Genomic DNA, 27,461 nt, shown 5'->3' with positions numbered 1-27,461 from the left:
TTTCCATGTTTTACTCATTAGTAGGAAGAAGTTCGGTCCAAATCAGATGTTGGGTACTATATTTATTGAATATTATCCTATAAATTCCTATTATTTAAATTGGCCATAAAAGTCAGATAAATGAAAATGGCCAATTTGGGTGCAAACAATTAGCTTAATTTCTCAGAAATCTAATTATTTTTCAAAAAAATAAAGTTGCAGGAATGCTTATTGTATCAGTTACTAACTACATAACCAATTTCAGAACAATCTAAGATGGTGGGTGTTGAAATCCTCTTTCTTGTGCTTTTTGAGGTGGAACAACTCATAATGTGTTTACAGTAAATTCACAGCAACGTATTATCAAATGTCTTAACAGGGTGTAAAGATTTACAGGACCCCCATTATTTGGAAGCCAATGGAATCCAACCTTAGCCATTGTACAGATATCTTGCAATCACTTTGCACCATTGAGAAAGGACCTATAAAAATACAGCTACAGACGTAGGATTTTAATTTGATCACCCAGGTTGCAGGTGCAAACATGTTTATTAATTATAATCCACATAATAATTAACATTTCCTTTTTGCTGCAAGATTATTTTCCTGCTGTAGCAAACTGGCTCAAATTAAGATCCTAGATCTCTATTAGATTGCCTCCTCCCAGCACAATTCTCAAGAGACAGCGGACTATGACATACTTTTTCATATAAAACCAATCTTTGCACTGCTTGGAAGTCTATGGCTATTATATGTGGCAGCCATCCCAGTGGTACTTTCAGAGGGAGAAAAAAGCATAGCTTTCAGCACCAAGCAATGCGAGAAGAAAAAGCTGATGCTTGCTAGACAGGATGCCACAGTACAGACAGTCACAACAAGCTATTAAAACTGCAGAGCGTTGAGGTCAGCTCGGGAAGAAGTGTTTGCGGTAAATATCCATGAAGTCAACTCGACAGGTTAAAACCACACAACCCAGCAAACTGTATCAGTAAAGATGAAGGATCTTCATTTGAGCCAATTTGCTACAGCAGAAAAATAATCCTCTAGCAACAGGAAATGCAAACATTTATGTGGATTATATGTAATTAATGGATATTTTTCTGAAAACTTTAGAAACCATTATAAACCTAAAATACACCATAAATGTGCATTTCGTTCTGTGCAGGAAAATTCTCAGCAACAAAAGAGTGATCAAATTACGATCCTACATCTGTATTTGAGCAAAATAATTTGTTTCAGATTTGAAACAGATTTTTTAAATCAAATGAATCAGTTAGAATGAATTCCAGTATGAATGAATTCCAGATATAAACTAATACTGTAATTGCAGATCTGGCAGCATATTGCAAAATCAATATATCCCTGGTTAAACCAACTAGCAGACACAGACAGAGCATCACAGACTTTGTAAAAAATATACCGCAAGATTATTCCCAATGAACGAATAGGTATTAAGTGCACCGGTGTGCATATGTGCATAGCAATAGGTGTATCCTTGTGCATCATCTACATTCATGACAGACTGGTGCTTTTTAAAAACCTCTTTAATGTGTCATGAAACAGTTTGACAAGTGTTTCTCTGACTGTGACGTGCACGTCATCAGAAAAAAGCAAAGACATATATATATTTTTTGCACCAAGAGGCAAGAGAGATAGGGTGCCTCAACCCATCACAAAAAAAACTCAACTAAAGTTTGACGGTGTTCTAAAAGGTTTTCTTCATCCAGGCATGTGTTGTGCTGAATATCCTATGGCGGAGGAAAAGGTCCTGCATTATTGACTAGCTGCTCCTGTTCGGGGGTGCCTGGGTACACTAAGCCCTCGTGGTGGAAAATGGGTTCTGCAGTAACGAGGAGCGATAAGGCACAAGGCCACTGAACCCCGGTGCCTCTAGATCATCGCATGGCCAGGCACTGGAGTTTCTCATTGCACAGCTGATAAGAGATTCTCAGCCACAGCCCTTTATTGATCCATCACCTTTTCATTTAGTGAGCTGTCCAGTCTAAGCCCTGGCGTTCCCTACCCTCCACAGCACAGCACCCCTGCTGGCCAGCCTAGCCAGGCATCCCTGTTGGTCTTGTTCCCTTTATTTTCTCATCCTCTTATCTCGCTTTTGCTGAACAACAACCAAAATGTAAGCTGACGTGAAATTAGTTTGTGTACCTCACTCGACTTGGCCCTGAATATAGGGGTAGGAGGTGTTGAGCAAGCTGAAGACAGCGTTCTGATAAGAGGCTGTGTTTGACAGGGGGCAACTGTGATGGTGGAGGATTGCACAGCTGTAAGGACCCCTATCTGCTGCCTCCACTGTTAATGCTGTCACAGAGTAGAAGAGAAGGAGAGACTGAGCCCACCGTCCTCTTGCCTGTCACTGACAGAGTCTGAGCTGCCTTGGTACTGCTGTACTCATACGGAAAAGAAAACATAGAAAATATTGTTTTTTAATAAGAAAATGTAGGATACATGTGAAATATTTACAATTGGCCAAATAATGTATATACTGTATATGAAAAGTATCTAATACATGTTAAATACATTCCCACACATATTACGATATGTATTTCAAATGTACTGTATATATACACACATGTATGTAAAAATGTATATCACACTATTTGTGAAATGGATTGGAAAGTGAATTAAACCTATTTCAAAATATATTCTGAAAAACATGAAATAATGTATTTTAGAATATGGTTTCACATATTTATCAATATTTGATCAATATATTTGAAGTTTTTTTTATTTGGAAATGTTTTTTAAAATATTTCCAAATACAACACCCATTTAAATGTATTTGTAATAATTATAAATATTCACTACTGTTCAAAAGTTTGGGATCACTTAGAAATGTTCTTGTTTTTGAAAGAAAATCTACTTTTTTGTCCATTAAAATAACATCAAATTGATCAGAAATACAGTGTAGACATTGTTAATGATGTAAATGACTATCGTAGCTGGAAACGGCAGATTTTTAATGGAATATCTACATAGGCGTACAGAGGCCCATTATCAGCAACCATCACTCCTGTGTTCCAATGGCACCTTGTGTTAGCTAATCCAAGGTTATAATTTTAAAAGGCTAATTGATAATTTGAAAACCATTTAGAAAGTATGTTAGCACAGCTGAAAACTGTTGTTAAGGATTAAAGAAGCTATAAAACTGGACATCTTTTGACTAGTTGAGTATCTGGAGCATCAGCATTTGTGGGTCCAATTACAGGCTCAAAATGGCAAGAAACAAATCACTTTCTTCTGAAACTTGTCAGTCTATTCTTGTTCTTAGAAATGAAGGCTATTCCATGCGGGAAATTGCCAAGAAACTGAAGATCTCGTACAACGCTGAGTACTACTCCCTACACAGAACAGAGCAAACTGGCTCTAGCCAGAATATAAAGAGGAGTGGGAGGAGTGGGAGGCCCCGGTGCACAACTGAGCAAGAGGACAAGTACATTAGAGTGTCTAGTTTGAGAAACAGACGCCTCACAATTCCTCAACTGTCAGCAATATTAAATAGTACCCGCAAAACCCCAGTCTCAACGTCAACAGTGAAGAGGCAACTCCGGGATGCTGGCCTTCTAGGCAGAGTTGCAAAGGAAAAGCCGTATCTCTGTCCAGTGTCTGTGTTCTAAATATTGTATTTTTTATTTGCCAGTCTGAGATATGGCTTATTTTTCACATTAGCTCAACAGTGCCGTGGGGGGATACCGATCCAATAGAGGTTAACACCCGTCCGCTTAACCAATGTGTCAGAGGAAACACTGGTTAACTGCACTCGGGCCGCCACAAGGAGTTGCTAGAGCGCAATGAGCCAAGTAAAGCCCCCCCCCCCCGGCCAAACCTCCCCTAAACCCAACTGTGCACCACCCTATGGGACTCCCAGTAATGGCCGTTTGTGATACAGTCCAGGATTGAACCCGGGTCTGTACCTCAAGCACTGTGATGCATTGCCTTAGACCACTGTGCCACTCAGGAGGCCATAATTGTTCTTTTTTATAAAAATGTAATAGAAAATATAATACATTTGCCAAATCATATTGTCTTAACAATTAACCTTTAGTAGGTTATTTGGTACCATTAGGACCACAGAACTGGCAGTGTACAAGCTTAACCTTAAACTACAGAACAAAACAGAACACATTAACTGGTATGACAATCCATCACAGGAGTGGCCAAAAAATCACTAAGATTTCACCTCTCCTCCAAGTCTTCTAATTGGCTGCCACCGCTACAATATATTTTGTTAAAAGAACATGATACTGTACATTAAGGGTCATGTAGTGACTCCATAACTTTCATGTGCACATGACAAATAAACAAACAAACTGGATGAGAGCATTGACTTGATGAAAGCATTGTCACTCTATGTAAAGGGGAGACTAACGAACATGAGTGTGTTCTCCGTTTTGCTCTATGACCCTCACGAATGTGACGGGACTCATCTGAAGGTAACCCATACAAACGAATGGAAGTATCACGGTAGTTTTGTGGCAACAAAAATAAGGGGTTAAATATGTGTCCAAAAAAAATTAAAATATTTCCTGAATTTTCTGGTCTCCAAGATATAGGACAGACACTTTAAAACCTTATTCTTTATGTTTTTGTTTTTTTACTGTCTTTTTTGCCATTTATGAATGTGTTAGTCAGTGCATTTATATTGGCTATAGTAGTAAAGGTAACACTTGGTATGAAAAGTTCAGCAAACAATACAAATGGCTGCGGAACCAGTTTTTAATAAGTTAGTTATTAACTAAATTTCTGGGTGTTTTTTTTTTTTTACAGTGTAAGACCGCTAAATAGTCCATGTAACCATTGAATTATCTGCATTGACCCTATCTTGCACTGACTCACAATACTATATATACACTCACTCACACACTTCACTGACACTCTCACACAAAACCCACACAAATTCACATACACTACACACATAACACACACACGCATACCGACACAACACACACATACATACGGTGCCTTCAGAAAGTATTCATACCCCTTGACTTTTTCCACATTTTGTTAAATTGAGATTTTGTGTCACTGGCCTACACACAATACCATAATGTCAAAGTGTAATTATATTTAGAGAATTTTTTACAAATGAATTACGAATGAAAAGCTGAAATATATTGAGTTAATAACTATTCAACCACTTTGTTATGGCAAGCCTAAATAAGTTAATGATTAAAAATGTAATAAGTTAATAAGTTGAATAGACTCACTCTATGTGCAACAATAGTGTTTAACGTGATTTTTGAATGACTACTGTACCTCCTCTCTGTACCTCACACATAATACTGTTCAGGGATTACCGTTCAGGGATGTCCCCATGAGGCCAACGGTGACATTAAAACAGTTACATAGTTTAATGGCTGTGATTTGTGAAAACTGAGGATGGATCAACAATACTCCACAATACTAACCTAAATTACAGAATGAAAATAAGGAATCCTGTACAGAATAAAAAAATATGGCAAACATGCATCCTGTTTGCAATAAGACACTAGAGTAAAACTGTAAACAATTTGGCTAAGATATTATGTTTATGTCCTGAATACAAAGCGTTATGTTTGGGGTAAATCCAACACAACACATCACTGAGTACCACTCTTCATATTTTCAAGCATGGTGGTGGCTGCATGAAGTTATGGGTATACTTGTCATCGGGAAGGACTACAGTGTTTTTTTTTTAGGATAGAAAGAAATGGAATAGAGCTAAGCACAGGCAAAATCCTAGAGGAAAACTTACTTCAGTCTGCTTTCCAACAGACACTGGGAGATGATCAACAACCAACTTGATGGAGCTTAAAGAATTTGTGGAAATATTGTACAATCCAGGTATGCAAAGCTCTTAGAGACTTAACCAGAAAGACTCACAGCTGTCACCGCAGCCAAAGAGGATTCTAACATGTATTGACTCAGGGGTGTGAATACATATGTCAATTATATATATCTTTATTTCATTTTCAATACATTTGTAAACATTTCTAAAAACATGTTTTCACTTTGTCATTAAGGGGTATTATGTGTAGATGGATGAGAGAAAAACATGCATTTAATAAAAATTGTATTCAGTCTGTAACACAACAAAATGTGGAATAAATTAAAGGGTATGAATACTTCCTGAAGGCACTGTGCAGTATGGACACTAGTCTTCCAACATTACCATGGGTTGAAGAACTAAATGTGACAACTTTCAGAATGAATCAAACCACCGTTTTCTTCCATTTGTTCATAAAGGCTCTCCAAACCTGTTTTTTTTATGGTTCATAAATACTTTCCTAAACCTAAATAATCGACAAGATCAGAGTATTTTTCAATCTACCAATTGGTGCTGAAATGGAGACGAATATGCATATATTTATACCTCATTTATACAAGATCGATATACAACATTCTAACTAAAAGGTGTACCGTATTTAAAGGGATGGCTTAAGATAAGTGCACTGAAATGAAATGAAATGAAATAAATGAAAACTCCACGAACAAATCTCTTGGCCAGCAAGTGGGATTTCATTTATTATACATTTGCTAACATTTCTAAAAACATGTTTTCACTTTGTCATTATGAGGTATAGTGTGTAGTTGGAAAGAAAATCTATTTAATACATTTTTCATTCCGTCTGTAACAACAAAATAAGTTAAAGGGTATGAATACTTCCTGAATACTTCCTGAATACTTCCTGAAGACACACACATACACTTTCACACTCAACATATGCAGCTGCTACTCTGTTTTTTATTCTTACTCTTATTCTTATTTATTCTGATGCCTAGTCACTTTACCCTGCCTCTATGTACATATCTACCTCAAATACCTCGTATTTGATCTGGTACTGGTACTCCCTGTATATAGCTTCGTTCTTGTGCATTTTATTCCTCTTATAGAGTTACTTTTATTTATTGTATTTTTTTAAATCTGCATCAATGGGAAGGGCTCGTAAGCAAGTATTTCACAGTAAACCCGTATGCGCATGTGACAAATAAAATGTGATTTGATTTGGAGAAATCAATAAATCTGATTTTCAATAGGATTACCGACTTGGTAAAGTGCAAAAATGTAGCATTTTGACATGTCCCTCCATGCCCCCTCTAAGAAGATTAAACCTCCAAAATACTCCATGTTTCCACCATTACTGTAAAGCCCTAGTTATTTAGGTGACTTTGAGAAAGTTCTTTCTGAAGATGATTGTTTATTTCTTGTGATTCATGTACGTCTGTCCCTCATTTTAAGGTCAACCCTGTTACTGGAATTGAACTCTTGCTTTATTCCTTTTAAAACATTTCTTCCAAAATCAACATTGAACATCTAATAGTCAAATTATAGTGTAAAAACAGGTGAGCTGGTTCTACTCTTTTTGGCCATTTCCGGGAGTTTAATACTGTGCCTACAGTGTTAATCAGCTGCCTAAACCTTGCCATAGCAATATTTATGTAGCAGCTTTTTTTTTTACAATAGTGCCAGTGCACACACACTGGTTTTCTTCTGAAATATGGAAGGCTCTATGTGTGACTCCTGTGCCAATACTCATACGTTTGGAATTAAGCCTATGATTATGTAAGCTAAACCTGGAATTTTGTTTGTTAAAAGGAGGAGCCACCTTGAATTCATCCTATCTTGGACGTTTTCAATGGGTACACTCTCCAGCATGAATATCATGAAGACTTCAAAACGAGTTTGATTGTATTGGGTCCCATGTCAGTCTGCTTGAAAGCCAAACCAGTTCTCACCTCGCCATCCTCCCATTGATAATAGAACAAAGCTCAAAATGTATATTTCTTTCATGGAGGCTGAAAGGTTGAGTTATACAGCACCGGTCTTCTTCACCTGTACTGCAAATAGTCTCACATTGCATCTATTATGCAGCAATGTTTCACAAGAAAAGTGGAGCTTGCCTTTCCAATCCATCCACAGTGAAAGGCAGGTTCCTGCTCTGTAATCTTTATCAATAAAAGAGAACATCTCAGAAGTAACAAAGGATGAAAGCCCTGCCAAACCTGAGTAATTTCACAGAAACAGGCCAACATGGCAAATTATGCCAATTGAAGTAGAAACTGCGAAGCGATGGAGACACAAACGGTGACAGCAACAGCTCCTTCCCATATACCTATAATCATAAATGGGAGAAAAAAAATCCCTGTTACATCAGCTTTCTATCAAAATGCTTTAAAGTTCCAATGCAGCATTTTTTTTTTTTTATCTCAATATCAAATCATTTCTGGGTAACAAAACCTTACTGTGATTGTTTTGAATTAAATTGTTCAAAAAGAAACAAAAATAGCTTCATAGCAAAGAGCAATTTCTCATGCAAGAATTTAGCTAGGACTGTCTGAGAGTGGTCTGACTGGGAAGGGGAAAACTGAAAACTAGCAGTTACTGGCAGAGAGGTTCGGAACTCTCTTTCTTATTAGTCATTGATGTAACCAGGCAGGCCAAAACTCCATCCCACTACAACAGGCTGACATTTCAGGCAAACAAGCAGCTCTTAAAGTAAAAGGACATTATCATAATTTCATAGTATTATTCCAACCTCATAGTGTGGAAATACATTTTAGCTAATTAGCAGACACTCTTATCCAGAGCAACTTACTGTAGTGAGTTCATACATTTCCTTCATACTGGTCCCCATGGGAATCAAACCCACAACCATGGCATTGCAAGCCACATGCTCTACCAACTAAGCCACACAGGACCCAGAGTATAGAAAACATTTCCATGACATAGACTGACCAGGTGAATCCAGGTGAAAGCTATGATCCCTTATTGATGTCACTTGTTAAATCCACTTCAATCGGGGTAGATGAAGGTGAGGAGACAGGTTAAAGAAGGATTTTAAAGCCTTGAGACAATTGACACATGGATTGTGTATGTGTGCCATTCAGAGGGTGAATGGGCAAGACAAAAGTGCCTTGCACAGTGCAGTCAACTCAATATTAGGAAGGTGTTCTGAATTTTAGGTATACGCAGGAAATCATGTTTTTGACTGCGCTGGGCCTTCAGCAACATGTTGTCATTACTAATAGAGTTAGATTTGTATGGGAGTCACACTTTGTGTCGCTACTGCTTTGGTTCATGACTGTGTGGTGGTCCTTGAGTGGGCGAATGATGCGAAAAGCATTAGCATGCCCTCTAGTGTTAGCACAAGCCTCCCTGCTGGTGTGACTGGCTAGCATAGTGACCAGGCTGTCAAATGACAGCGGATATCCAACCTGACGTATTTAAGTGCCACAGCAAGCAGACCATGGAGAGAGCACATGCCAAAGACAGCCAGGGGAAAAAAAGGGCTGTGTGATGTTGCATCCTAATGGCCCTCATAAAAACCCGGCATATCTGCCATAGATCCTCCATACAGTGCATTATATGGCTTAGCCTATTTGAATATCTCAAATATCTTGTGTGTTTTGTCACATATGCACACACAAATAGGAATGCCGGTGTTAGATCGTACAGTTATACTGATCAAACAGCATTATTTTCAGATATGAATAAGCTGTCTGTCTGTACACAATCCTTTATGTACTTTGGCAGCTTGAATTTAAATTGTATCAATGAATCAACTTAATAAGCATCACACTCTCCATTTCTCCCTGCTTCTCTCCATCCCTCTTTGTCACCCTCTGTTTCTTACCTCTGTAAGTCGTCTCTACCTTGCATCTCTCACGCTCGCTCTCTCATTCCCACCCACATTGACCTAGCATCGATCATCTGCCCTACCCCCTCCTGATATATATCATTTTGGAATGAAACTCTTCAAATACAGTTGATCTGTCTCTCGCAAAGACTGAAATACAGAGGCTGAAGTTCTAAACCATAGTATGGGAAACCATCGAAGTGAGTAGGTAATACTTTTGGAAAATAAAATCCCCAGAGAAGCTTCTGACTGTGGATAAGGGCAAATTGGATTAATAACACTATCTGCTTTATTAAGCTACACTATCATAATGTTTGATTCTGTTCATTTGTGGGTGACCTGGTGTCTTTGTTCCTCAAGTGACTTGTGAGTGGGACCTGAAACAACACTGGCAGACCTGCCTGGCAGTTCAAACTCACTTAGTAATGCCATTGTGCTCCACTCGGCAGAGCAAATGGGTCATCCCACTAAAATGGAGAGAGAAATAAGAGTGTTTGTGAAGAGATACAGAGTTCGTAGTAAAAAAGCCACTTGAAACTACCAGGCTTAAAAAGCTAGCAGAGTACTGATGACAGAATTGTCCAACAAAGGATGGCCTACATAACACAGTTATAACCATGACATAAACAGTCATTAATGACAGCTGATGTCAGAATAAGATCAGTTAGTCGGCAAAAATAATTCTCAGTCAGCAAAACACAAAAAGTCCATAACTATCTAAAAGGAAAGCCAGAAAATAAATCCTCACGACACAGATGAATCCTACAAACTATCATCTGACATTTACAGGTGATAATGCCTGTCCAAACTCGTATCAACCCTTTGTAGCTTTTGCACCTTTCTAAAAGACACTGAAGGGAAACTGCAAAAAATAAGAATTTAGGAGATGAATGCCTATTTTTAAACTGAACCCAAAAGGAAGAAGGAGTAAACAAACAATGACTTGAAATTCTTTAGAAATGTATTCCTTTGTGTGGCATTAATCCACATGCAAAGCAGATTGGTTGTGTTTGGATGACTTGTCCTTCCATGAGAAAGGATTTGCTGAAGATGGGGTTTGAGTCCTATAGGCAGTATGGATAAATAGAGGAGCAGAATGCAGCCAGGCAGACCAGTGAAAAACAGACCGCAGTTCCACTGTAAAGTGAAATTGATCTTGTTGCCAGTCAGATATATCTTGACCATATCCATGTGCTCCATACTGGGCTCCTCCCAATCAACACAGTCTATTGGATTACCAGGCAATTAATTAACTTTAAAAGTTATTGGAACTCCATTGGAAACTCAAATTCTTCCCCATCCAATCTCAGTGTTCCTGACTGAGAAGTGAGCAGCGATATCACTATCATGATATCACGTTTACCATAGGGCCTGCTAACATACAGTAGAGTGCTTTGTAGGAAATCTCATAATATCTGACCTAATCCACAATTCCACAAAAATTATCTTACAGAGCAGAGTGATATCGGAGAGGGCAGTAACAGTGATTCACTGCAGCTTGCTGTATTTCATCTATGGAAAATGTTTTACTGAGGAAGATGAAGGTTAGAAAATCCAATGCTGGTTGGTTTACACATGTACACACTTTAGCAGGACTCTTGAGCATCCAGGCTTTTCATGCTCAATGGAAAAATGATGTACAGTGGCAAGGAAAAGTATGTGAACCCTTTGGAATTACCTGGATTTCTGGTTGGACTTAGATGAAGATCCGATCAAATTTTATGACCAATTTATGCAGAAATGCAGGTAATTCCAATGGGTTCACATACTTTTCCTTGCCACTGTACGCTGCTGCTACTGTTTATGATCTATACTGTTGCCCAGTCACTTTATTCCTAGATATATGTACATACAGTATCTACCTCAATTATCTCGTACCTCTGCACATCGACTCGGTACTGGTACCCCATGCATATAGCCAAGTTATCGTTGCTCATTGTGTATTTATTCCTTGTGTTATTTGTCTACATTTTTCTCTCTGCATAGTTGGGAAGGGCCCTTAAGTAAGCATTTCACTATTAGTCCACACTTGTTGTTTACGAAGCATGTGAGAAATACAATTTGATTTGATTCAAACCCTCAATCAGACCACAGAGAGGACATCACAAAGACCTAATACGCTGTCGTCCCTGCTAGGCCTGCTGAGCCTAACCTAGACAGCTATGATAGACAGGGACACAACCCTGGCCTGTATAGCGGCCAGCATTTAAGGGATAGATATCACTGAAACTATGCTATTATAAAGGCAAGCTGAAATCTCGAGATGTTTCCATTCTGTCCTCTAAACCGTCATGGTAAGTTGCAGCTTTTGTTAAGGCCAGGCTAAAAGTGTGGGCTGCATGAAGAGAGGGGCATCAATATTCTATTACCTTTCTTCTTCTTCAGAATTTCCCTTTTGAGAGAGCGCTTTTGAGAATCCTCTGTTCTCTAGTCGTCCAAATTTCCCTGTCTTCCCGAGAGGCCTGAGATGTCCCACCAGTCTCTCATTCGATGTGCGTTTGTGCAGTATCTTTAAGGGGAAATTCATTTTAAATTCAAAAACAAAAGCTCTGGCATTATTTATAACATGCACTGTCAGAACTCTCTGGTAGGGCTCCTTCTGCATGGGGTTGGGAAATGAATAGGGTTGGAAACGGGAGCCCCGATTCAGTTCCAGGGGAGAAGTCTAGTAGAAGTTATTACATTAATGGAGATAAAAGCAAAAGATTACTAACCTTTTCTTTTCCCACTAGACATTCTGTAGTTTCTTCATACTTGCATTAACATAGAGTACACTGCATGAAAATCCTGGGTAACTTATTGGTGTGCTAACGAATCATCACGGCGTAGGAATGAACCATATTTGGGGCCTTACTGCTCTATTGTGTTTAGCCAGTTAGGCCACCAATGTATTATCAGGAGCAGTAGCATAGCCAGCAGTAGCGTAGCCAGAGATTCATTGGCTTGTGGGCCAGCAGGAATTTGGGTAGGCCAAAAAAATAAAAACAAACACACATTTTGCCATGGGGCAGAGAGGAAAATGTGCCGTTTTATAGCTAATCTCATGCTATTCTACACATTTTGCCATGAGGCTGAGAGAACATGTTGCATTTTTAAAGCTAATTAAAGCTAAAATATACTGTAGGTGCGTTAACTGTGATAAAGGCAATGGATTATGAGCTGTCGTGTTTGCTAAATGAACATATTAAGTAGGCAGTGGCATGGTGCATATAGCCAAAGAAGCACAATTTGCCTCAATTGGTCATATTTGTGGTTTATTGGGGGTGGGGCTTACAATTAGTTATTTTTGGCCACCAATCCCATGAGAGTGAATGTCGTTCCAGTGCACTGCTTGCTATGAATTCTATCTGATGGTGTTTGCATGTTTAGGTAAAAATACAAATAATGTCCCGTTTGGAACACTGACAAGTAGAGAGGGTATTTTGTTTTGCTTGGGTGGGCCTTGTCAGGGTGGGTGGGTAGGTGGGCCTGGCTCCCCAGTGGGTGGGTGGGTAGGTGGGCCTGGCTCCCCAGTGGGTGGGTGGGTAGGTGGGCCTACCCGTGCCTATGCGGCTGTTCAGGAAAGGCTACGCCATCTTTTTTTCATGCCTCAATACAGCACAATCTCACAACCTGACAGTCCGTGTGCAGGCTTTTCACAGACTCACTTCTCTCGCTGAATTAATGTATTCACTTGTTATTATTCAAAGAAACTCAACACTTTATTGCACTTGTTTAAAAGTGCAAGTTTAATGTTGTGAAGCTGATCGCTATAAACCTTTGTTTTTATTCTCTTTTTAAGTTAATCAAATCAAGGATACTTTTCTACCATAGTAAGTGGGTATACAATGCTTGGTGCACTCTGACTGGATCCATGTCAGTGAAACGGTTAACTGTTCTTAGCTCTGTTCGTTAACTCATCTGCTTCTCACTCCCTTCTCCCTTCTCTCCATATGTTGTAAAGGACTGCAGCATATAATGATGAGACCAGTGGGATGGTCATCATTTTTTTTTTTACCTTTGAAAGATTTAGGAGCACTTTCTTTGGACATTATATCTCCACACAAGAGCTCTGGCTCCAGTCTCCTTGCTTGTACTCACATTGTCCACCAACAGCATGGGCGCCATCTGTTCATATGGAAGTAGGAGGCAAACTATGCCAATGCGCCCATAATGTGTGATGGATTAGTGCAATCTGTTAATACAGCAATAAGGCACTCGAGGGGGTGTGTGTTTTGATTATGATGATTGTCGGTTGTGCTCCAATCCCTGAATACCGTCAACATGCACAGCCAGGACAATAATCACGATAACGTACAAGCTCCAGTTCTTTATTGTTTTTATAATAACTTTTCTGTTTTATCTTTTTTTTCACACCTAGTCAATAGTTATTGGCTTTATTTAAAAAAGCTCATGATTGCTTTAAAATGGCAATCTGCAGTTCAATCAATAACACTGTTTTGGTTAAAAGCCGAGGGGTGGGGCCGGAGGAATGTAACCGATTTCATAGACGGAGCCATGGATTCAAGTACTGACCACCAACATTCTAGTTTTAACCATGTTTTGAGGCTATACACTGTCTGTTCACATTTACATTGTTTACCAACATTGGGTTAAACAAGCCTATATTTTGGATTCTGACAGCTGAACTAAGCTCTTGCAGCATTTATAAGTTACATTATTCAATAATTAATCTTACGTGGGAAAGTATTGCATTCTTTTATTCTGCTATCAGTAAGGATACAGTGCCTTGCAAAAGTATTCATCCCCTTATCTTACGTGGGAAAGTATTGCATTCTTTTATTCTGCTATCAGTAAGGATACAGTGCCTTGCAAAAGTATTCATCCCCTTTGGCGTTTTTCCTATTTTGTTGCATTACAACCTGTATGTAATTTATATTGATTTTTTTATTTGGATTTCATGTAATGGACATAAACAAAATAGTCCAAATTGGTGAAGTGAAATGAAAGTGGTGCGTGCATACTGTATATATTCACCCCCTTTGCTATGAAGCCCCTAAATAAGATCTGGTGCAACCAATTACCTTCAGAAGTCACATAATTAGTTAAATAAATTCCACCTGTGTGCAATCTAAGTGTCACATGATCTTTCACATGATCTCAGTATATATACACCTGTTCTGAAAGGCCCCAGTGTCTGTAACACCACTAAGCAAGCGGCACCACCAAGCAAGCGGCACCATGAAGACCTAGGAGTTCTCCAAACAGGTCAGGGACAAAGTCGTGGAGAAGTTGGGTTGGGTTATAAAAAAATATCAGACACTTTGAACATCCCACAGAGCACCATTATTAAAACATTTAAAATATGGCACCACAACAAACCTGCCAAGAGAAGGCCACCCACCAAAACTCACACACCAGGCAAGGAGGACAGTAATCAGAGAGGCAACAAAGACACCAAAGATAACACTGAGGGAGCTGCAAAGCTCCACAGCTGAGAATGGAGTACCTGTCCATAGGACCACTTTAAGCCGTACACTCCACAAAGATGGGCTTTACGGAAGAATGGCCAGAAAAAAGTCATTGCTTAAAGAAAAAAATAAGGAAACACATTTGGTATTCATCAAAAGGCATGTGAGAGACTCCCCAAACATATGGAAGAAGGTACTCTGGTTAGATGAGACTAAAATTGAGTTTTTTGGCCATCAAGGAAAATGCTATGTCTGGCGCAAACCCAACACCTCTCATCACCCCGAGACCACCATCCCCACAGTGAAGCATGGTGGTGGCAGCATCATTCTGTGGGTATGTTTTTCATCGGCAGGGACTGCGGAACTGGTCGGAATTGAAGGAATGATGGATGGTGCTAAATACAGGGAAATTCTTGAGGGAAATCTGTTTGTCTTCAAGAGATTTGAGACTGGGGCAGAGGTTCAAATTCCAGCAGGACAATGACCCTAAGCATACTGCTAAAACAACACTTGAGTGGTTAAAAGGGAAACATTTAAATGTTGAAGAATGGGCAAAAATCCCAGTGGCTAGATGTGCCAAGCTTATAGAGACATACCCCATGAGACTTGCAGCTGTAATTGCTGCAAAGGGTGGCTCTACAAAGTATTGACTTTGGGGGGGAGGATGAATAGTTATGCAAGCTCAAGTTTTCTGTTTTTTTGTCTTTGCGTCTCCAAAGTGGTAGGCATGTTATGTAAATCAAACTATACAAACCCTCCAAAAATATATTTTAATTCCAGGTTGTAAGGCAACAAAATAGGAAAAATGCCAAGGGGGTGAATATTTTCGCAAGCCACTGTAGATAGCACTTACAAGTTTGAACGCTAGTCTCAATGCTGCATTACTTATTTATTGAAACACTGATTATTGGCTTACTGGCACATGCGTCTATGTCTTCATCAGCATCATCATCATCATCACGTCATAATCATCATAACACTCTCATAGACCAGTTTACTCTCCCAAAACGCCTCATTGCATCACAGAGCTCTGCCTCTATTAACATGGATGTACCATGAACCAAAATGAGTTCTAACCACAGTAAATCCCATCAGTGTCATTCAATATCCATTGATCCACACTGTTCAGTGTATGAGGAAACCATTTACAGCACAGACAATGATCTGTGACTTTACGCTACAATATCCAAGCAAAGGAAAATGCAGGTTTACCCATGCAGGTCTGTGTGATCTAGTTGAAGATGCACATCTGCCACACACTTTTCCTCTCTAAAATGGCTGCCTCCATCTGGCTCAATTATCAATCAACCAAGCCATTGTTCCCATCCTCTACAACACGCAGAATAATGAGCAGCACATGCCTTCCACCAATAAACCACCACCTAACCATCCACTTTCCCACCCCCTTTAATGGTAGATCCCGCCCCCTCCATGTCCACAACTAATTGAACCATAAAGTCTCCAGCGAGCTAATGAAAGGGGCCCACCCACACCATGCTCACACACAGGAATGTATCTAACCCTTCTTCAATTACGTCTTAGCTAAGGCCAAAGGCGTAGCTAATGGATTTCAATAAATGAGGCTGGCTGCCCCAGACAATTTGGATGTTGATTTATGTGTGCTGAGCTGTAGAGGGAGAGTGGTTGACGTACAGGAGCACTATAGCAGGAGGATCTGTGAACGTGTCCGTAGGTGTTTCTCCTATAGGAATATCATGCTCTGCAGAGTGTTATGACCACCGGCTCAACCTTTTAGAGGTGATAGGTTTAGGGAAGGATTTACCTTTAAGCTGCTGGCTACATTCCTGGTGTTAAAACACTGATGTTTCCACTCAACATAACAAATCGTAAGAGCATCTGACTGATCTTTAAAGCTGAACAAACACAGCAGAGCCGTAACAAAGGAATTCTGATTATTTTCTTGGATAGGAAAGGATTCATGCTTTGTTCTCACTAGCAAAAAATGCTATATTTACAGTGCAGACTGTTCTCAAGGTCTTCCCTCCAATAGATAAGAATGAACAAGACTACTTATACGATTTATAACAATTGTCAGTGGAGACCAGATAATTACTCTCTCTCTTCCTACAGACCAAAGTGTAACTGTGCACACTATAGGGAACTAAGACTAGCTATACCTGTCATGCTTGTCATATTGCAAAATGCCTCCGACACTTTTTATACACAACAAACTCTAGATAACTCCAGATATCCATTCTTCCTCAATCCTCTGTCTCTTGTCTCATCTTTGCTCTTACTTCATAACATGGTTTTCAATATCTGCTCTCAAGTATTCTACATGCCTCTAATCCCAACACCCTGTAAGCAATCTCTCACATTCTCTCTCTCACACACATTCTCTCTCACATTCTCACTCTCTCTCTCTCTTACATTCTCTCTCCCTCTCTCGCTCTCGCGCTCTCTCTCTCTCTCTCTCTCTCTCTCTCTCTCTGAAGATGGCGACGTACTGTATGGTTGCCCTCTTGCAAGCTCTGACCCAATTTAAATATTTTGTTATCCTTTTGGTGTTTATCTTTACTGTTTTTGCACAAAATGTGTCCACTATCATTTTTTATGATCAACAATAACCTAAATTCCGGTTTCAACTTCGACTTCTGCCCTGGGCTCTATGTGTACCTTCGACCCAATCTTTGGACTAACCAATAGGAAATGCCGAGGCAGAAGAGTGGGCATCCTGATGAGAATAAGGTTAAGGTATAACCGGCTACCACTTCTCTCTATTCTATTGTTTTGGCCAGTCACTTGATAAAAAGATGGATGACCTCCAATCGTGGATTTGCTACCAACGAGACTCATAACTACAATATTCTCTGTTTTTCTGAAGGATGGCTTTCGTACAAGATAACCCCCATGACTCTCCAACTCGAAAGATTCTCCATTTACCGAACGGACAAGACATTGGATTCAGGGAAATCCAGTGAGGAATGGGGATGTCTCTTCACGAGACACAGGTGGTGTGGTCAGCATGTAAGACACATAATGCCCAACTTCTATCAACACGTCTCCTTTGCCACTAGGGGCGAAAGTGTCCTAGACCACTGTTACTCAACCCACAAGTAAGCATACAATAATTATTATAATAATAATAACACACTACATTACCAAAAGTATGTGGACAACTACTTGTCGAACATCTCATTCCAAAATCATGGGCCGTAATATGGAGTTGGTCCCCCCTTCGCTGTCATAACAGCCTCCACTCTTCTGGGAAGGCGTTCCACTAGATGTTGGAACATTGCTTCAGGGACTCACTTCCATTGAGCCATGTGCAGGCCAGTCAAGTTCTTCCACACCGATCTCGACAAAGCATTTCTGTATGGACCTCTCTTTGTGCAAGGGGGCATTGTCATGCTGAAACAGGAAAAAGCCTTCCCCAAACTGTTGCCACAAAGTTGGAAACAAAGAATCATCTAGAATGTAATTTTATGCTGTAGCATTAGGATTTCCCTTTACTGGAACTAAGGGACCTAGCACAAACCATGAAAAACAGCCGCAGACCATTATTTCTCCTCTACCAAACTTTACAATTGGTACTATGCATTGGGGCAGGTAGCATTCTCCTGGCATCTGCCAATCCCAGCTTTGTTCATTGGACTGCCAAACTGTGAAGCGTGATTCATCACTCCAGATAACGCATTTCCACTGCTCCAGAGTCCAATGGCGGTGAGCTTTACACCACTCCAGCCGAAGCTTGGCATTGCGCATGGTGATCTTTGGCTTGAGTGCGGATGCTCGGCCATGGAAACCCATTTCATGAAGCTCCCAAAGAACAGCTCTTGTGCTGACATTGCTTCCAGAGGCAGTGTGGAACTCGGTAGTGAGTGTTGCAACTGAGGACAGACGATCTTTACACGCTTCAGCACTCGGCGGTCCCGTTCTGTGAGCTTGTGTGACCTACCACTTCTTGTCTGAGCCGTTGTTGCTCCTAGATATTTCCACTTCACAATAACAGCACTTACCGTTGACCGGGGCAGCTCTAGCGGGGCAGAAATTTGACGAACTGGCTTTTTGGAAAGGTGGCATCCTATGCTCTTCTGTATGGCTATGGAGATTGCGTGAGTGTGTACTTGATTTTATACACCTGTCAGCAACGTGTGTGGCTAAAATAGCAGAGTCCACTAATTTGAAGGGCTGTCCACATACTTTTGTATATAGTGTACATGGGACTGAGAGTGCAGTACCCCTTGACTTTTTCCACATTTTGTTACTTTACAGCCTTATTCTAAAATTGATTAAATTGTTTTTATTCCTCATTAATCTACACACAATACCCATAATGAAAAGTAAAAACAGATTTCTAGATTTTTTTGCAAATGTACCAACAGAAAAAGGTGTAAATATCATATTTACATAAGTATTCAGATCCTTTACTCGGTACTTTGTTGAAGCACCTTTGGCAGTGATTACAGCCTCGATTATTCTTGGGTATGATGCTAAAAGCTTGGCACACCTGTCTTTGGGTAGTTTTCCCATTCTTCTCTGCAGATCATCTCAAGCTCTGTCAGGTTGGATGGGGAGGGTTGCTGCACAGCTATTTTTAGGTCGATCCAGAGATGTTCGATCAGGTTCAAGTCCGGGACCTGGCTGGGCCACTCAAGGACATTGAGACTTGTCCCCAAGCAACTCCTGCATTGTCTTGGCTGTGTGCTTAGGATCGTTGTCCTGTTGGAAGGTGAACCTTCTCCCCAGTCTGAAGTCTTGAGTGCTCTGGAGTAGATTTTCATCAAGGATCTTTCTGTACTTTGCGTCGTTCATCTTTCCCTCGATCCTAGTCTCCCAGTCCCTGACGCTGAAAAACATCCCTACAGCATGATGCTGCCACTACCATACTTCACCGTAGGGATGGTGCCAGGTTTCCTCCAGATAAGACACTTGGCATTCAGGCAAAATAGTTCAATCTTGGTTTCATCAGACCAGAGAATCTTGTTTCTTATGGTCTGAGAGTCTTTAGGTGTCTTTTGGCAAACTCCAAGCGGGATTATCATGTGTCTTTTACTGAAGAGTAGCTGGCCACTCTACCATGAAGGCCTGAATGGTGGAGTGCTGCAGAGATGGTTGTCCTTCTGGAAGGTTATCCCATCTCCACAGAGGAACTCTGGAGCTCTGTCAGAGTGACCATTGGGTTCTTGGTCACCTCCCTGATCAAGGCTCTTCTCCCTCGATTGCTCAGTTTGGAAGGGCGTCCAGCTCTAGGAAGATTCTTGGTGGTTCCAAGCTTCTTCCATTTAAGAGTGATGGAGGCCACTGTGTTCTTGGGAACCTTCAGTGCTGCATACATTTTTTGGTACCCTTCCTCAGATATCTGCCTCGGCACATTCCTGCCTCGGAGCTCTACGTTTTTGCTTTGAAATGCACTGTCAACTGTTGGTACTTTAATCAGACAGGTGTGTGCCTTTCCAAATCATGTCCAATCAATAGAATTTAACACAGGTGGACCCCAATCAGAAACAGCTCCGGATGATCAATGGAAACAGGATGCACCTGAGCTCAATTTAGAGTCTCATAGCAAAGGGTCTGAATTTTTATGTAAATAAGGTATTTCTGTTTTTATTTTTCTAATAACCTTTTTTTGCTTTGTCATTATGGGGTATTGTGTATAGCTTGATGAGGAAAAACATTTTTCAATCCATTTTAGATTAAGGCTGTAACCTAACAAAATTTGGAAAAGGGGAAGGGGTCTGAATACTTTCCGAATATACAGCGCTTTTCAAGGGCCCTAAGTCGCTTTACAATTGTAGAAATTAAAAAGAAAAACAGCAAAACAGTAGTCAAAACAAAACATCAGACTAAACAAAACATAAACAAAAGAGAGAGGTAGTCTCAAAGAAGGGAAAGAGTATGATGTATGGGGAGGGAAGGGTTGGGATCTGGATACAAACCAGGGATAGGGTAAGGGGCGTGATTGGGGTTAGGAAATGAACCCGGTTCAGGGTAATGGTATGGTAATGGTTTGATTTAGGTGCAGTTCAGTATGGTGAAGAGAGGAGTGTATTTGGGGAGGGGGAGCTTAAGGGCAGGCCTTGTCAAAGAGGTGGGGCTTTAGGAGGCACTGAAAGATAGTGATGGATAGTGAAGGAGTTCCAGAGCCTAGGAGGTAGTCTGGAAAAGACCATGTCGCCGAAACTATGGAGCTTCAACCTGGGCATGACCTGCTGTGGTGGATCGGAGTGTGCATGTGTATTGGTGGGGGGAAAAAAGGTCTGAGAGGTACATCGGGGCAAGATGGTGAAGGGCTTTGTAGGTCAGAAAGAGGATCTTGTAGTCAACGCGTTGGGAGACAGGGAGCCAGTGCAGTTCACTGTCAGGACCAAGTGTGGGTGAGAAGTTGGGCTGCAGAGTTTTGAACCATCTGGCGCTTATGGAGGGAGCTTGGGTTAACGCTGGAGAGTTGTCGAGTTGCAGTAGTCAAGACGGGAGGAGATGAATGCATGTATGAGGTTTTCAGCGGCAGGACGGGAGAGGGAGGACCTGACTTTGGCAATGTTGCGGTGGTGGAAAAATTATGATTTGTCCAAGATGATGGCAAGATTGCATGCATGAAGGGAGGGAGAAACAGTCGTGTCGTCAATGGGAGGGTGAGGTTGCCAGCTTTGGTGAGGGTGGATTTGGGAAGAGTTCCGTTGTATCACTGTTGAGCTTAAGAAAGTTTTGTTGCATCCATGTTATTATTGCAGAGAGGCAGGATTCAATGTGGGTCATAGGCGGGTTGAGGAGGGATTTGGTGCTGAGGTAGATCTGGGTGTCATCGGCATAGCAGTGGAAGTCAAGGATAAAGTGATGGAGGATCTGACCAAGAGGGAGGATGTAGATAATGAAGAGTAAGGGACCCAACACGAACCAAACTGGAGGGGTTCGGACACGTTGTTGATTAGCAGGTGGGTTTGTAATTGGGAGGCAACAGTATGTTCCAGAGTCTTGGCAAGGAAGGGGTGGTTGGAAATGGGGCAGAAGTTATTGAGGATGGTGGCGTCCAGTTTTATTATGATGGGGGTGACTGCAGCTGTTTTGTAGTTGGAGGGGAGAGTTCCGTGGTCGAGGGAGAGGTTGACAATGTTTGTGATGGAAAGAGAGTAGGCAGGAAGGCAGGCAGGCTTTGATGAGAAGACTGGGGAAAGGACCCAGGGAGCAAGTTGTAGTCTTGGATAACATGATGAGTTTTGAGATATACTGTAGGGAGAGTCAATGGAGACAAATTCGGGGAGCCGGGTTTCAGGTGTGACGGTTGGGAGGTTGACAGGGGGAGGGGCAGCTGAGGGAGATTGATCAGTCAGTAATGAGTTTATTTTGGTGAGCATGTCCTTGAAAAACTGAATAAATTAGTTGCACAGCTCAGTGGAGGGAGTAGAGAAGGTGTCATCATGGGGCTGAAGTAGTTTGCTGACAGTGGAGAAGAGAGTCCGGGAGTTCTTACTGTGGCAGTCATTGTTGTTAGAGAAGTAAGTGGACCTTGCAGCACAGCGGTACACGCTAAGCTAAAGGACAGAGCTACCGCACACATCACAGCCAACCACAATGTTACAACTGAGGAGACGAACGCGTGCAAGAAGTCCCGCTACGACCTCCGCAGAGCTATCAAACAGGCAAAAGGACAATATAGGAACAAGGTGGAATCCTATTACACAAGCTCTGACGCTCGACGCATGTGGCAGGGGCTCCAGTCCATTACGGATTACAAAGGAAGACTTAGCCGTGATTTGCCCAATGATGAATGCTTCTCTACCAGACAAACTCAATGCATTTCATGCACACTTCAACAAAAACAACACCGAGCCATGCAAGAGGGCCTCCACCGTCCCACTGGACTGAGTGATCTCGCTCTCTGAGGTGGATGTGAGTAAGGCTTTAAATCTGGTCAAGAGTAATACCTATGTGAGAATGCTGTTCATTGATTACAGCTCAGCGTTCAACACGATAGTGCCCTCCAAGCTTGTCACCAAACTCGGGACCCTGGGACAGAACACCTCCCTCTGCAACTGGATCCTGGACTTCCTGACAGGCCGGCCCCAGGTGGTGAGAGTGGGCAACAATACCTTTGCCATGCTGACCCTCAACACAGGGCCCCCCAGGGGTGAGTGCTTAGCCCCCTCCTGTACTCCATGTTTACCCATGACTGTGTGGCCATGCACAACTTCAACTCCATCATAAGGTTTGCTGACGACACGACGGTGCTAGGACTGACCACCAACGGCGATGAGACATCCTAAAGGGAGGAGATCAGAGACATGGCAATGTCAGGACAATGCCAGGAAAACAACCTCTCCCTCAACGTTAACAAGACCAAGGAGCTGATCGTGGACTACAGGAAACAGGGGTGCAGGCTTCAAGTTCCTCAGTGTCCACATTATTGAGGTCTTAACATGGTCCTCTCACACCAGAACAGTCGAAAAGAAGGCATGACAGCACCTCTTCTCCATCAGGAGGCTGAAATTATTTGGTATGGTCCCTCAGATCCTCAGGAACATTTACAGCTGCACCATCGAACGCATCCTGACTGGTTGTATCACCGTCTGGTATGGCAACTGCAACGCCCTCGACAGGAAAGCCCTACCATGGGTGGTGCAAACAGCCCAACCCATTACTGGGGGCAAGCTCCCAGCCATCCAGGATGTACATGCCAGGCAGTGTCCGAGAAAGCCTTGAAAAATTGCCAAGACTACAGCCACCCGAGACATGGACAGTTCTCCATGCTCCTGTCCGACATGTGGTACCGTTTCATCAAGGCTCAGACTCCCTGGCCATGTCACTGTTAAAAATGACTATTCTCCCTCTCCCATAGACTATCCACGCTAACTCTATGCCAATCCACAGGACTCTACCAACTCAGACACACACACCTTCACTGTCACTCTTACTCATACGCACACACACGTACTCACATACACACACTCACACACACCCTCACTCACACACTCATTACTGAAGCCACACACTTAAACCCACACGCACACAGCTCGTCAAACCTACGCTGCTGTTCATTGATTGTTGATTGCAATTACCATGAGTATCTACTGTATTTGGGTCATGGGAAGGGTTAGCTAAAATATATTACATGTATATATTACCATTAGTATGCCATTGCCATGCTATGTGGTTGTTGCCATGCTATGTGGTTGTCTTATGTCTCACTTTATGTAGTGTTTGGGTGTCTCTCTTGTTGTGATGTGTGTTTTGTCCTATATTGTATTTATTTATATATTTTTAATCCCCCGTCACCGCAGGAGGCCTTTTGCATTTTGGTGGGCCATCATTGTAAATAAGAATTTGTTCTTAACTGACTTGCCTAGTTAAATAAAGGTTAAATAAAAACAAAAGTATATTACCATAAATATTGATATATTCCTGCTACCCGTCACTTTTCAGCCCTGTTTACATGTATAATGTATTCTACTACCAGTCACTTTGTATGTATAAACCTACCTCAACCCCTCTAGTACCCCTGCATATTGAATAAGGTACTGGTACTGACCTGTATTTACTAGCATTTCTTGTTTCTTCAACTTATTATAGTGTACTTCTTGTGCATTTTTTATAATTCTATGCTATTTTCTGTATTATTATATAGATGTTTTATTCTGTGCATGTGGAGAATAAACTTTAAATGTCTCTCTCTCACACTCACGCACACTTTGCACCCTGGTTTCTCGCTGCCTAGATTTCTAGCACACACTTAGATACTTCCAACCTCTGCTCTCTCCTACTCTCTCTGCTGTCCTTCTCTCTCTCTCCCTCTCTCTCTCTCTCTCTCTGCACTCCCTCTCTCTCTGCACTCCCTCTCTCTCTGCTCTCCCTCTCTCTCTGCTCTCCCTCTCTCTCTGCTCTCCCTCTCTCTCTGCTCTCCCTCTCTCTCTGCTTCCTTTGAGCTATGGATCGTTTGATGTATTTTCAGCACACTGGGCATTTGGTTAGGATTATTATTAATTATTCAGGGCTGTTCTTCTCTACTCTTCTACCTGGTGTGATAGACAGGGGTCCAGCCTCACTCCCTGGGCCTGGTGGTGAATCATACTTTATGTATAATCATACTTCATGTATATTAAATTAATATTTTGGAGGCGTACAGTGGCATCACAGATGCACAGACAAGGTAAAAGTAGGCATGTAATCACTCATACAAAACAAGCAACACAACCTGGTCTCATAAAGTAAATGTAACATAGTAAACATAAATCCAAGACGCTCAAAATAGTTTATGATTCATTTGGCATGGTTACATAAGACAGATGGTTAATTAAGGCAAACATGAAGGTATGGTGATTGGTTGGGTTGGATGGGTAGACATATAAAACAAATGTCTGGCAACCCAAAGGTTGAGAGTTCAAATCTCATCACAGACAACTTTAGCATTATAGCTACTTTGCAACTACTTAGCATGTTAGCTAACCCTTCCCATACCCAAAGGTTGCGAGTTTGAATCTCACCATTAACAACTTTAGCTAATTAGCAACTTGACAACTAACTTTTTAGCTCCATTGCAACTACTTAAACTGTTAGTTAACCCTTCACCTAACCCTCATCTTAATCATTTTAGCTAAACCTTCACCTAACCCTCACCTTAACCATTTTAGCTAATCCTTCACCTAACCCTCACCTTAACCCTTTTAGCTAACCCTTCACCTAACCCTCACCTTAACCCTTTTAGCTAACCCTTCCCTTAACATGAACCCTTTTAGCTAACCCTTCACCTAGCCTTAACCCTTTTAGCTAACCCTTCCCCTAACCCTAACCCTTTTAGCTAACCCTTCCCCTAACCCTTTTAGCTAACCCTTCCCCTAATCTTAACCCTTTTAGCTAACCCTTCCCCTAATCTTAACCCATTTAGCTACCCCTTCCCCTAACCTTAACCGTTTTAGCTAACCCTTCCCCTAACCTTTTTAGCTAAACCTTATCCTACCCTAACCTTAACTCTTTAACCTAACTCCTAAACTTAACTCTAACCTTAACCCTAACCCCTATCCTAGCTAACGTTAGCCACCTCAGCACCAAGCTAGAATTTGTAACATATCATACGTTTAGCAAAATCGTAACATATTGAACATTTTGCAAATTCGTAACATTGTACGTTTTGCAAATTCATAACATATTGAAAGTTTTGCAAATTCTTAAAATATAATAAGAATTGTAATTTGTAGCATATCATGCGAAATGGGTGATGGACATCTACAAATTAATACATAAAATACCATATGAAACATAACATATACTAAATGGAGTGTCTTGGATTAACATACATAATAATACAAAATGCTCTGAGACCAGGTTGTGCTATCAGGTAATACACATGCCCTGCCCAATCCCCAACTCCCCATTGCGTGACTAGATCCAATTTGACTTACAACATGAGCAGTGAACAGTGCAGTGGATAAATACATTTCATGAGCTCTGGTGGTCTCCATCAAAACCGCTTAGCATGACAAGGGTGATTGCTCATGGTGGACAATATTCTTAAAGTTTATGGCAAAGAGAGGGAAAACAAACGTTGCGCAGAACCCCTTTTTTGAGAAATCTGAGAAATTGAACCCTTGGAATGTCACATGAGTAAACTGGAATAACTCTGGCTTTACCTATAAAACAACATGACATGTTAACCGTGCATGTTTTATGTGTTCCAAGTAACTATTATGTAACATTACAAGATAATATAAGCCTATTTAAAAGATCAATGTAAAAAAAAAATACATTGACATGTTAAAGTATGGCACCTAATTGAAAACACATTGAACAAGAAAACTGTAAATCAAGTAGATGTATATACGTCAGTAAATTGGCTCAGTTGGTAGAGGATGGCACCGCCAGGGTCGTGGGTTCGATTCCCAGGGCCACCCATACGTAAAATGCGTGACCTTAAAATGCGTTGGATTAAAGCATCTGCTAAATGGTACATGTTATATTATTACAGTAGTAAACACTGACAGGTCTAAAATTGTTTTCTCCAAATAACCATAAAATACTGTGCAAATGGATCACATTATGTAAAATCATTATGTAAAAGACAAACAAGCAAGCAAACACACAAACAACACATTTGGATCTGATGTAAACGTAGCCCATACATACATACCTCGGATAAAAACGGACTTCATTTTGGAAATAGAATCCAAAAGGCACCCCTTGTGTGCGTGGTAAAATACTCGTTCTCTGATTGAAAAACAAAGACCCCGGTCAAAGAGATGGCAGTGGAAAATCCAGGGCACCGTCCATGAAAACTTTAGCCCAAGGTTTTAACATAGAACGGAGGTGGAGAACGCGGTCTCCTCTTCACGCCGCGCTCAGTCATTTGAGAGATGCGCGGGAAACAAAACCTTTTTTTTTTTTACATTCGAATACAGGCAACCCAAAGGAACGTCTCCAAATGGACCACATAAACGCACGGGTGGCAGCAATCCAAACGGCAATAGGCTACAAAATTAAAACCATCAGC

General features: G+C 41.1%; 1 protein-coding gene across 1 annotated transcript in view; it reads right to left on the bottom strand.

Moving 5' to 3' along the window:
- Window positions 1-27,219, bottom strand: part of LOC139409989 (reticulon-4 receptor-like) — a 33,260-nt gene extending 6,041 nt beyond the window's left edge. The window contains exon 1 of the mRNA XM_071155406.1: window positions 27,102-27,219. Coding sequence (XP_071011507.1) covers window positions 27,102-27,123 — 22 coding nt within the window. The 5' untranslated portion in view covers window positions 27,124-27,219. The remainder of the gene's footprint in view (window positions 1-27,101) is intronic.
- Between the last annotated feature and the right edge of the window lie 242 nt (window positions 27,220-27,461).

The sequence above is a fragment of the Oncorhynchus clarkii genome, chromosome 5 (assembly GCF_045791955.1).
Source record: "Oncorhynchus clarkii lewisi isolate Uvic-CL-2024 chromosome 5, UVic_Ocla_1.0, whole genome shotgun sequence".
Classification (NCBI taxonomy): domain Eukaryota; kingdom Metazoa; phylum Chordata; class Actinopteri; order Salmoniformes; family Salmonidae; genus Oncorhynchus; species Oncorhynchus clarkii.
Note: the sequence above shows the minus strand (reverse complement) of the source record. Positions and strands in the feature narration are given on the sequence as shown.